This window comes from Curcuma longa, chromosome 8 (assembly GCF_044706935.1).
Source record: "Curcuma longa cultivar G26 ecotype Majalengka, Jawa Barat chromosome 8, ITB_CL_G26_1.1, whole genome shotgun sequence".
Lineage (NCBI taxonomy): Eukaryota > Viridiplantae > Streptophyta > Magnoliopsida > Zingiberales > Zingiberaceae > Curcuma > Curcuma longa.
Window position 1 is genome coordinate 12,947,457 of NC_133868.1, and position 13,291 is coordinate 12,960,747.

The following is a 13,291-nucleotide window of genomic DNA, read 5'->3' on the forward strand; positions in this document are numbered from 1 at the left end:
ATCTGGCATACATGTATCTTTTAATTAATGGTGAGAGAGATGAGTCATTTTAATGAATTATCACGCGAATCATAAATCATATCAAAAAATATTATAAAAATAGGTTAAAAACAAAACATTTGAAATGAGATTCACATTTTGAATAACAATTGGTTACGTTGGCCCTCCAAACCAATTCAATAAGATCATCCTATCCTTCGCGCCTTTTGTCCTTCAAAATTAATTTCGAAGTCTCGAGATGGCAAATTCATCGAACCCCGACCGGCCACTTTGAGCTAACATTCGATAATTGGTACGCATAAGCATAGTTAGCAACAACTAGCTAGGTGTGACCTTCGCAATTGCGTTGGTAGTTGTTGTTGGTGGTCATGGCCATATGCAGGGCCCTCTCCAACTGAGTCTTAGTGTTGGGGAAAAGGCTCACCACTTAGACCCAGGACGGGCGAACCGGCCGGCAACTAGGCAAGGACCCCCCCTACATTGGTTCGATTAGGAAGAGTCAAGCTTTTTTTTTTGCTATTCCATCAGTAGTGGAACCAGGGCCCTTCAAGGCATGTAGCAATGGATTGACCCTAGAAGAAGATAAAATAGGTAGTACCAGAATCGAATCTTTATAGTGCTCAAAGTTACAACTCGAATATGATGGTCAAAATTGGTACAAACGGAACAAATCGGGATCATTACCGATAGGTGTTGTCGTGCATAACTCATTCAAACTCTTGTGCCGATCGACATGAATCGAGCTTGGCCGTGGATTTGAATATCTAATTTATTATGCTTAATAATTGAATTCAACAGATCATCCCACACATGTCAAAATGATCTCGTAACATGTTTAAAATGTTTGTTCGTGTTAATGCGATTTCAAATTTCATGTTGTAAATAGTTGAGACTGATAAAACACGATTTAACAACGACAACTACAGTTGGCCGTGGGTCACGGTGCTTGTCTTCGTATAAGAAACACATCTTTTTCTTAGTGACAAATAGAAAAAGGAGAAAAAGAAAAATAAATTAATTAATTTAAATTTTGACAGAATCATTCGTGTATCTTTATTTAATTCCAATCCACCAAAATCTTTTACTTCAATTCGGCCCTTTAAATTCTCTCAATTCCCTCTTCTTTCCACATCGTCAATGTGCTCGTAAATAACTAACAAACCATTCACCATGCAAAGCAGCAGCAGCTACTTCCTTCACCTCTTCGTCGCCGTGGCCCTCGCTGGCGCCGCCACCATGCACGTCTCCGCGCCGGTGGCGCCGCCGCCGCTGCTGGGGTCGCTCCGCCTAGAAGGCAGCCTGAGCTTCGACGAGGGCGACTTGTCCGCCGCCGCGCGGGACTTCGGCAACCGGCGCCGCCTGCTCCCCGCGGCGGTGGTGCGCCCCGCGTCGGCCGCCGACGTGGCCGCCACCGTGCGGAACGTGTTCCGGCAGCAGGGCGCCGCGCGGTCTGGGGCGCTAACAGTGGCGGCGCTCGGCCACGGGCACTCGCTGAACGGCCAGGCGCAGGCCGCCGGCGGCGTCGTCCTGCGCATGGAGTCGCTCGCCGCCGGCGGAGGGATGTCGCGGGCGGTGGTGCGGCCCGGGGCCGAGGCCGAGGCGTACGTGGATGCCTCTGGCGGAGCGCTGTGGATCGACGTGCTGCGGGAGAGCTTGAAGCAGGGGATGGCGCCCAGGTCGTGGACCGACTACCTCCACCTCACCGTCGGCGGAACGCTCTCGAACGCTGGCGTCAGCGGCCAGGCCTTCCGCCACGGCCCCCAGATCAGCAACGTCCTCCAGCTCGAGGTCGTCACAGGTTTGTGTCATTCGAATCAACAATAATAATTCTATATAATATATATATATATATATAATTAATAATTCATCATGAAAAAAAATGCGAACGATTATATTGTTGGAGGCAGGCAAAGGCGAGGTGATGAACTGCTCCGACAAGGAGAATGCAGATCTATTCCATGCTGTTCTTGGCGGTCTCGGCCAGTTTGGAATCATCACCAGAGCTCGGATCGCACTCGAGCCCGCACCGAAGATGGTAATGCATCGATACGATACGATACGATACGATGATTCCTATTCCTATTCCTATTCCTAATCCTATTACTTCGTTGCAGGTGAAGTGGATAAGAGTTCTGTACTCTGATTTCAGAAGCTTCATGGAGGACCAAGAGATGCTGACATCGTCGATGGAGAGCTTCGACTACGTCGAGGGGTTCGTGATAATAAACAGAACAGGAATTCTCAACAGCTGGAGATCATCCTTCGACCCACAGGATCCTGTTCGAGCCAGCAAATTTGATTCAGGCGGCAGGGTTTTGTTTTGCCTGGAGATGGCCAAGAACTTCAACCGCGAGGAACTTGAATCCAAGAACAACAACGTAAAGGCATATTACTTACACTCAAACTTTAAAAACTACTAGATTATTAACCATTTTGTAAGGGTGGTTTGATTGCAGCAAGTCGAGCAACTCTTGTCTAAGTTGAGGTACATTCCGTCCACACTCTTCCAATCGGAGGTCTCCTACTTGGAGTTCTTGGATCGAGTTCATGTCTCCGAGCTGAAGCTGCGGTCGATGGGCTTGTGGGAGATCCCCCATCCATGGCTTAACCTCTTCGTGCCAAGAAGCAGAATCCATGACTTCGCCAGGGAAGTCTTTGGCAAAATTCTCAAAGACAACAGCAATGGCCCCATTCTGCTCTACCCACTCAACAGAATCAAGTGAGTGCCACCTTACCCCTGCATATTCCTGCATTCAATCACACTAGGAGGAGGCAGAGCTCAAAACATTAATGTCTGAATTGTTATCCCACAAACCAAACAAACACACTGCTCCCATGTAATTCTGATACGTTAGAATTGTTGTTACTCGAATCTGAACTGACATGTCTTATAAACCCTGATTGAGAATGAATACTAATGCAGGTGGGACAACAGAACATCTGCAGTGATTCCGGATGAAGAAATCTTCTACTTGGTGGCATTTCTGTCCTCTGCGCCATCTCAAGGGAGCTTGGAACAAGCCCTGAAGCTGAACACTGAGGTGTTGGAATTCTGTAACAGGGCAGGAATCAGAATGAAGCAATACTTGCCGCACTACAGCACACAAGAGGAGTGGAGGGCCCACTTTGGCGACCAATGGGGCAGGTTTTCTCGGAGGAAGGAGATTTATGACCCTTTGAACATTCTTGCACCAGGACAGAGAATTTTTCACAAGGCAGGCGTTCAGTATTCTTCATCCACATGGCAGTAGGATTTTTGTGCAGGGGAACTGCTCAAGAATAGTGAATCCATACAAAGTCAGCAACAAGAAAAAGAAAAAAATAATAAAGAATTATGAAAAATGAGGTAATTGACTAATGAGGGTAGACTAATGACCTTGATGATATTAAATGACAGAAAATGACGTTTTTACAAAAAAAAAAAAAAAAAAAAAAAAAAGAATATCATGTGAAGCATGAGTTTGCTAGAGGAGGATGGTTAAGAGATCATGTTTTGCAGAGGTAAAAGGAAAAAATTGATGTATATATTTTTTTAGAGAAAATAGATTGAGAATAATTATATAGTTGAAAGGGGATGCTTCATGAAAGAAAAAACTATTTGAACGAGTAGAATATTGTTTTAGAAAAAAAAAATATATATATATATATATATATATATAGAATTTTATGGTGATATATGGGCAAAATATACCTCACTCTGTTGCAGATATCCTTCTTCAAATTAAGATGGTTCCTAGTGCTAAGTATCTTTAGAGATACATATATCTCTCAATAACTAAACAATAAGAGCCAATGTAATGAAACCTTATTTATATATATATTTCAACAAGAGTTAACATAAAATTAAATATATTTGTCACAACATACACTAAAATTAAACCCAAGTAACACAACACTGTATGATGTCTTAAAATAAAATTGCTTTATAGATTGGAGTCCACACATCCAAGTTGTCTGAAATAATTTACTACACGATGTGGAATAGTATCATAAGACGACTTTATTAACTAGGGATGACACTGAGTTAGGTATTCATTAACTTTTACAAGGTACCCAAATGCACTAATTTAACTATGAAGATATCTAGTCCCCATCAATGATCCACTAGAACTAGCATATATCTATATTAATTTGATGCATATTTGATAGGGCACAAATCCATGTGTGTGTGTGTGTGTGTGTGTGTGTGTGTGTGTGTGTGCATACTTTTTAGTTAAACAGTTTGTCAAAAGAATAACTAATTAAGACATCAATAAAATCTCAATTTAGCATAACACAAGTTACTCGACTAGCATAGCTCACACTACTTGATTGTGCACAGACACATAGCTTGATTATCATAACAACACATGCATATACACTAGTTGATAAGCATAATACCAGATTACTCAATTAACATGCACACACAAATGTTATTTGATTAGCATAGCAGACACATACTAATTGATTAGCATAATGAATAAACTTTAAGCTTCATTAAACCACTGTTTTTCAACATCCCTAGACACATCACTTTGTTTTTCGTGAAAGAAGAAAAACTCTATTTGAACTCCACTTATTGAGATGCATAGATATATATACATCAAGAGCACTTTGTGCTTCATAAAATAAGAAAGGAACATATCATGCAAATGAGAATTTTCATGTGTTGTAGTGGCTTTACTTTAGTTTTGGGGAGTTGGTACTAACCATGCTTAAGATCTGTCATATGTCCTAAATCTAAAATATAAAACTATAAGTTGGAAGAACGTGATTCACAATGATGTCAAATGGATTACGGTTTTGCATTTTATATCAGATATTGTTTTGTCAGATTGTTGCACAATTTGTTTACTTAGAAACTTGGAGCATATTCTTTTATTAAAAACAAGGTACCTTGTCCTGTATGAGAATATATATATAACATCAAAATTAGGGTACCTAATTTCTTACATCTTCAATATGTCATATTTTATGAATCAAAGTATTAACTATTAAAAAGCAAAACTATAAACTATTAGTATCAAAGTTAAGATGTACCGTAGATAATATTGAGCTGATATGAAGTTTTATAGTTGAAAGTGTTGAATCAATCTAAGTGGGAGAGGTAAGTTATAGAAATAGATCAAAGAAAGTTTCAGCTAATGTAATAAAGATGATTAAATTAATAGATTCAAATATAGTGATAGTTTTACATATAGATGAATAAAATCCATATGATCTTAAATAACTTGGAAAAATACAATTTGATGACTGTGATGAAGATTTTCTTTAATGCTTAAAAGTGCACTATTTATATTGTTGGCATGTTGCCTGTCTGTGGATTAACTTAATCTCTAGTATAGATTTACATCATCATGTAACCAAATGTAATTGTCAATTAGATTTAACTTAATCTTTTGATGGAGACAAAGGAAAGTGAAATGTCTTGCCTCTAACACTCTCTGGATACTAAACAACCTTATATCCAAAAAGAATACTCACTTTTTCTACAAGATTCTTGGTCCCTACAACCTCCAAACGCACTCTACAGTATCTCCAAACTAGGAAGCACTTCTTTCATTGTTCTAGATATTATCATGTAAAATCCTATTAAAAACCATATATAAAAAAATCTAAAAAAAGGATTTATTTGGTACTTGAGTCATAATTGGGCCTATTAGGACCAAAATGTTGAAAGCAAGTTATCAAAGCCCAAAGTGAGTGTCATCTCACTCCCTAATTATTGTTCATTTGCTAATTGAATCATGGAAAGTTCTCAATTATTAGTGTGGTGAGGAAGTTTGGTTCTTTTTTTTTACAAATAAAATGTTTGGAACATAAAACAACATCTCAAAAGAGCTGAAAGATATGGAGAGTAATTTACCATGTGAAATGTACAATAAAGGAAAATAGGAGCAGAGAAACATGAAGCATACTTAGTGATGCCGCAGGCATGTTCAAGTTTGCAATCATTGCAATTCTACAATCTTGCTTAGAGAGAGTTGTGATAGAAGTTGAATTTTTTGCCTTTCTTGATATTTATGATTTTTTCTGTCTTCTTGTATTCTCACTCAGGATCAACAGATGAGCGTACATGACTTTGAAAATCAAACCTGAGAAATTCATCTTACACATCTCTGTCAAATCCAGGTTCATTCTAGTGCATACTGAATTCTCATGATTCGGCATCAGAGTCTTCTACAACCTTGCGCATCTTTGCTCTCTTCTTTCTTATCAATATCTCTTGATCATCTCCACCATTTTCAGAATCTTCATCATCAATATCCCTAATGGGTTCAGGAGAAGCATGCTTGGGTATATTGTCATCATCAGTCTCTTCAGATTCTCTGCTCAATTCATTCTCAGATGTAGAATGGTATGGAGTAGGCTCATGCTCTCGTGCCTCTTCTTCCACTGGAACCTCTTTGGTTTCCAAAATCTTAAAATCCCTTGCCGTGCTGCGCTTGGCGTGCCTCAACATATTGACTTTAGTCAGTTTGCTAAGCTGAATGAGATATTTCTCATAATCTTCAATCTGGAATATCAAATCAGGAATACATCTATTTTCCCTTTTGATCTTGTTGATGATTGCCCTTCGTGAAGTTCTTTCTTGCTGATTCTGAAAAGCAAAATAAGATCATGAAACTTTTTTTATAGTTAAAAGTAAGCTCACATGGACTATGGATTATCAAAATGAAACGTTGAAATATCTTTTGATGAGTGGAGATGATACAACTACCCTTTGAACAAGAGCCACAAAACCATATAGAGGACTTGTTAGCCTTGTGCATGTCACTTCTGTTAGCTTCTGAAACTTTCGGCTAGGTAGGAATGGTTTGCAACCTTTTGGAGCAATCTGAAGCTTTGCAAAAAGAGCCAAAAGTTTGTAAAACCTAGTAGAAACCTTCAGTAACTGCTCTGCCTGCGAATCTGCAAGTTCAGACAAGTGTAATATCATTTTTGTCAGGAAAAAGAGAGAATTTTCATGATCTTTGTGTGCATACCTTTAAGGTTCATCATCACAAAAGAAGATAATAAAAACACGAGTGATTCTGATCTTGCACAGAGGACTTCTTCCAACTCAAGTCCTGACAATTTTTCACCGAATTGAAGGTTAGTCATCAGACCTGGTCGTTCCCGGTTGCATGCATAAGTTGCCTTAATCTTTGAGATGACCCAGTCCAAGTCACCAAGACAAGATTCAGCCACTTGTAAAATGATAGTAGAAATAGCATTTTTTGTTGATTGATTAATAACTGGGAACTTTATAGACATCGCTTCAGGCTCACTATCTTCAGATCCCATAACTTTCAGCAGTTCTGTAGCCATGTCATTTGCAACAGTGAGATCAGATTGGGTTGGTATCAGATGAATAGCTAGTGAGAAGACACTTCGTGCTGCGCTAGGATTTTCCACTTTTCTGCTCTGGCATAGTTTCATAGCCCAACTTCCATGGAAATTTTTTTTTCCAGGTGGCAACTTTTTTCCCGTAATCAACAATAATTCAGCAAGCACCTGATAAGAGCGAGTTCATTTTTTTTCCATGTTAGATACTTTTTTCCAGAAGACCATAAACCATAGGAATGGTGAAAACAGGGTAAAAAAAGCCAGACAATAAATTGAATTAGCCATCAGATGAAAATAAATTGTCATAGCCAAAATGAATAGGCAGATGCAAAGTGACCAAATGTATTAGATATTTGCACAATTTGGTTGTACTCTAGGATAAAAAGATTAAAGAACTCATCTAATATGACTGACAGAATCACTCATCGGATACTTCTTGCTCTAGCAAAAACTGAGTTCAATCTCTTAGAAAATTCTAGGAACAAGATAGGCACTGTTGCAGAAGGCCAATAAAGAATATGTAGTAAATAACTAGCATCGAACTGCACTAAGTAAACAACAAATAATATGTATCTTACAGGTATTGCTTCATAATAGGGTCAGAGGAATATGGCATCAGAACAGTATGCTCTTTGTTAATCACTATTAAGAGACAAAATTAGAATGATCAATCATCGGAATAAGTATTACCTCACATTCCTGAAAAAGTGACTGGTCTAGAAGTGAGGAATGCAATGGTTCTATTACTTTCTCTAAAAACAAATGCAGACAACTCATATTTGGATAGTCATCTACAAAGTTTTTGTTCCAATTAATGTCCTCGGCAGCAGCATCTTTTGCATGCAAATACAAATCTAGAGAATTCACTGTGAGCAAATCAGTCACCAATTCATACAGATTATCCTCGGATAAATTCATCTTAAATAACTCAATCAAGCACATTAATGATAAGAATAATAGATCTCTTGTATGTCCATTACTTATTTTCCCTTTGGCATCTTTCTTTTTCATATCCTTCTCTTGTTCAACAGTGGACTTGAGTTGCAACACAAGCTGCATTACTGGTTTCCCTAGACATTTGATATCTCCGCATAACAATTCACTGAAAGGATCACCATTTTGTTCACTTTTCAATGAGTAAACAGATTTCAGATGGCGAAGGCACACTTTTAAGCTGAATGACATTGTCTTCAAACAAAGGGCTGCTGCAGATGGCTCACTGCTTTTCTGAGAAGCATTTTGTCTACTTGAAAAATAAATTTTGCATGAATTAAAGGAAAGATCTAGAAGATGGTGAACTGTTGTGGTTGCAAAGAAGGTTCTTGCTTGATTTACTTGTGCAATCTCTTTTAGCTCACTATTGACCTTATTCAAGAGGTCACTTGAAGGACCTTTTCGATTGCCCGTCCTCTGTGAATTTTTAATTAATGCTTTTTCGACAAAATCATAAAATTCAGAAAATTCCATAATTTCTTTCTCAAGCACTAGCTTCTCCGAGCTTTCAGCTTTCTCCAGGTCAATAACTACAATATTAACAAGGACCTCAATAAGTCGAAGCAACATCTGACAATTGCAAATTATTTTCTCATCCTGCAAATGCTGACGACAAGATTCTTCTGTCTGGACTTCATAATCTGTTATCATACATGAGAAAAGTCACAAATGAGAGAAAGTTTCATGTCAGTATAAAGCCACTATAAGAAAAAGTTTTTTTATCAAACTTGTTCCATGACAGGAAAACTGACCTTGCAATTTGCAGTTCTTTAAATTTTTCCTGATCTTAGACAAGGCTTTTGAGAATAATTCTGCAGATATTGCTTTCCCAGCCTATAGTATATTTCCAAGAAAGGGAATGCCTGAATTTTTCAAACAAGAAAAGTAGCGACACCCACATCTTACCTGGAATTTATAGCATTACCTCATTCTCTTGTTGTGTTAGTGAGAAGCCAAAGCACTGCCATGAATTTTTTGATTGATTAACACCATGAGACTGATGAAGTATCCAAGAGACACATGACAAAAGGTGATCCAGTGGTTCTACTTGGCAAACTTTTCTGTTCTCCAACCTGAAGCAACAATCAAGCTGAAGAGGAAAATCTTTGTCCTGACAAGCCAACAGCATGAACTTATGCACACAAGTGAGGTATTCAAAGAAGTTCTAGCAGGCAAATGGAAGGGGAAAAAAACTAGTGTGACTAAGTAAATAAGGAATGGAGTACCTCTGTGTAAACCTGCAAGAAATGAGGCCAGAGAATGTCCAAGATGGAGCTTGTGCATGATGGGTCTGACATGACTAGTTTAACAAGGCCCTCATACAAAATCTCTTTGACTCTAACCTATCTAATACAAGTTGATGTATCAAGAACTGAACATTAAAGGAATATAAAAGGAATGAAAATGAAATCCATATAAATTTCTAGAAAGCACACCTGCTGGGTGAGACATCTCCTAAACAATCCACTTAGTTCCAGGAACAGATTACCCTCCCTCCTGCTAGGTATTTCTGCTTGCTGACTACAACTTGCTTGGCTAGATGATTCTTGCAAAATGTTTTCTTCATTTCTGTTTGATTTACTCTCAATGCAAATCAGATTAACTACAGCAATAGTTGCTGCTACACGAATAGTGTCTTCTCGTTTGAACATGGCCTTTCGAACAACCAATATAATATAATCCTGTAGAGATTGCGTAAGATTTACTAAACCCAAATTCTATTCCACTATTTTAAAACTCCAAAACACAACCTGGAGTTCAGAGCAGAATCTGACAAGTGGCAAGATAGCATCAACAAGTGCGACTGCAATTATCTCTTGCAGGAAAGTGAAATAGTCCAATGTTTCCTTTAGATGTGCTACATATTGTAGAATTGCATAAGGGTAGCTTCGGACCAAATTACTTAGCAACCTTTCAAAATGCATGAGATGTATTAATTGATGAAAGGAAAGAAGAGTACTTTACAATTAGTAGTATTTTCTCACTTAATGATCTGCATGCTTTTTTGAGGCTTCAAAGAAAGAATTCGGAATTTGCATTGCTCAATTATCTGCATGGGAAAAGATAGGCATAAGAACAATACTTGGCTAAAATCCTAAAAACATCAAGCAATAAGTAAACTTTAGGAATGGTAAGAACAAATTTTCCTACTGGTTTTAATTTCTAAGTTTTAACTGGAAAAAATGTGACAAGCAAAGCAAGACACAGATGTTCATGAGAACAAAGAAGGTACAATAAGCAACACATAGGATCTAAATTGAATTAACAAGAGCCTAGCAAACAGTAACAAGAAGAAATCTATAGCAAGCAAACCTCATTTCTTGACATGTCATGGACCTCAAAGACTGTCCTCAGGATTTGTATACTGAGTTCTCTAATATTCATCAAACCTGGAGAGACTTGTTTGCAGGTGTTATCATCAACATTTTCTAGCAAAAGAAATCCAAACTGAACAATGCTAGGTACAACATGCTCTCTCCCAGAGTTGCTTTCATTGACCTACGACATGACAAAATATACCATTAACAAGAAACAATTTGTGAACCTACTGACGTTAGATATATATCAAATGAAGCTGACAGCTTTGAGCACTGAGTTCTCTACGAATTTGGCAGTTCCCATGCAATCTTCTCTTAGTTTATCTGGCAACCACTCGCTATTCCTGCAAGCTTTTTAGATGAAATTATAAACAACCGGAACATTTCCAAACCATGGCTTAATGAGATTAACGCTATCAGAGCAGGCCGCAAACAGTGTCGTCACCTTGAGATCCGACAGTTCCTCAAGGAGGTGACTACCGCCAATTTCAGAACAGCAATGGAGCTCTCGTTGAATCTGCGCACTCTGGCCATGGAGAAGAGCACGGTGACTGCGAAGTGGTTAAGAAGCTGAAGATCAGAACGGATAACCATCAACATCTCCTGCCCCAACGATGGATCCTGTTTCACGGCGAAGTTGACGTGCATCAAAATCGTCCCTTCCACCTGTCTCATGATTGAAGGACGACCCTTCGAGCAGCTTCCCAAGAACGCTAGAATACCCCTTATCACCTCCCTCCGATGTATGCACTTAGAGGCGAACAGAAGAAGCTGGTAGACAAGGGACGGCAAATCCTGGAGGTCGACCCCTTTCATCTGCAGAAACACCTTATCTAGGAAATCAGAAACCCTAGCTCTGCCGATTGGCGGCAGTTCACGGAGGAGTGCCACGACCTTGAGCAACAAAGCCTTGGACCATTCGGCAGCGAGGAGTCTCTCGACGGTCAGATCGACGGGGTCGCAGACTCCAGCGAGTTCAAGGAGTCGGGGAAGGTGGTCGAGGGGCAGGGCGTCCTCCGGGTCGGCGATCTCGGAGAGACGGGAAAGTATGAGGTCAACCAGGGCGGGGATCTGAGAGCGGTCGAGGAAGGAGAGGTGCGGAGCGAAGAGGCGGAGGAGAAGAGCCGCGTCGTGGCGTGGGAAGCGACGGGAGTGGAACATGGTGAGGAAGGAGATGAGGAGAGATGATAGAAGAGAAGAGGACGGAGGGGATCGGGACCGGGAGAGGAGCGAGAGGAGGGCGGAAAGGTAGGTGGAGACGGGGAAGGTGGAAAAGGGGTGGTCAAGGGGGGCGAGGAGGGCGGCAGGGTCGGCGTCGGGCGGGAGGGTGGCGGAGGGGTCCTGGGCGAGCGTGATGATGGCTTCGGCCGTGAGGGCCAGCGGAGGACGATCGCGTCGTGGAATTTCAGCTTCGCTGGCCATCGTTCCCCACCGCCGCCGGCGTCGTCGAAGGTTGCTAGCGCTACCGACCTACCTCTCTCTCCCTCCCTTGTCACGCAGTTCGCCGATTGAAATTGCGCGGGAAATCATTATAGGTTGGATCTGCCAAATAATTTTGGTGGATTAGATTAATTTATTTTAAAATAGATTTAGGTAGATTGATCCGTGTAAATTTGCATAGATTAACTCATAATGAAATTGGATTGACTCGATTGAGAAAATTTATTTATTTATTTTAAATTTTAAAATTAAAATAAAAAATTCAATAAATTAATATGTTTGTTTTGTCTAAATTACAATTCTAACTTAACAAATCTAACTTAATTAATTTAAATTGTAATTCAAATTTAAATTTTTTAATATTTTTTTTTATTTTTTGACAGACTTGTAGATTGATCCATCTTGAATTGAGTTGGATTGAAGATTTTTTAACTCGTCAAATTGGTGGATGGTCCGTCCCACTATATTATATTATGAATTTTTAATGAGTTAATTTGTTTCGTCATGGATTGATTCAAGCTCTATAAATCATGTGGAACTTTGATCTGACTGTGTTCGTGATGACTCATCGCTTATGGTGCCCTAATGAATTGTATTATTGGAATTATTTTAAAATTATATAAAAGTATATAAACTCAAGTATAATTTTTAATAAAATATTTTTTTAAATTCAGAGTAGATCTTACGTGTGCATATCGTATTTATTTTTTTTCTATTTTATTTTATGTCTTTTCAAATATTAATGATAGGTTCGATTTTGTTATCGATCACTGAAGATAAATTTAAGAATTACTTATAATGAGTAAGGGTCGAATCTCGATGAAATTGAAATAATATTCTCCTCCATAATGATCAAATGTACTTTTTCAATTTATCTTTTAATAGATGATCGTGAAATTGCTGGAGTAACGAATCCTACTTTTTGTTCTAAAAAAATACTTATATTGAGGCAACCGATTCATCGTTGTAAAGTGTCATGTTCCATTTGAATATTAGAATAGTAGATAATATGATCATTCCGTCAAGTGGTAGTTTGATTCACCGCTCTCGCCTATTGAATTTATCTCTTAGTTACTCCATTTGCACGTTTAACTTTTATCTTTATATTCATATTTATCAAAAGATCGAATTCTCAAACCCATGAGGGAGGATCAAATATCTTTTATATTAATAAATTTTTTACTTTTGTTTTTGTTATATTATAATTAATATCATATTTAAAAAATATATAA

The 13,291-nt window shown here is 38.8% G+C and overlaps 2 protein-coding genes across 2 annotated transcripts; one reads left to right on the plus strand and one right to left on the minus strand.

The window, feature by feature from the left end:
* The first annotated feature begins 1,170 nt into the window (after positions 1 to 1,170).
* Positions 1,171 to 3,358, plus strand: LOC141834055 (cytokinin dehydrogenase 4-like). The gene is made up of 5 exons (XM_074721507.1): positions 1,171 to 1,798; positions 1,908 to 2,035; positions 2,115 to 2,378; positions 2,457 to 2,719; positions 2,924 to 3,358. Exons 1-5 carry the CDS (start codon positions 1,171 to 1,173, stop codon positions 3,249 to 3,251), a joined length of 1,611 nt encoding a protein of 536 aa, XP_074577608.1. The 3' UTR covers positions 3,252 to 3,358.
* Positions 3,359 to 6,136: 2,778 nt separating this feature from the next.
* Positions 6,137 to 12,041, minus strand: LOC141834200 (uncharacterized). Its single transcript, XM_074721654.1, has 13 exons — positions 11,065 to 12,041; positions 10,882 to 10,963; positions 10,615 to 10,800; positions 10,287 to 10,351; positions 10,053 to 10,212; positions 9,738 to 9,983; positions 9,528 to 9,644; positions 9,227 to 9,412; positions 9,054 to 9,135; positions 7,999 to 8,942; positions 6,966 to 7,476; positions 6,701 to 6,891; positions 6,137 to 6,580 (listed from the first exon to the last, which is right to left on the minus strand). Exons 1-13 carry the CDS (start codon positions 12,039 to 12,041, stop codon positions 6,137 to 6,139), a joined length of 4,191 nt encoding a protein of 1,396 aa, XP_074577755.1.
* Between the last annotated feature and the right edge of the window lie 1,250 nt (positions 12,042 to 13,291).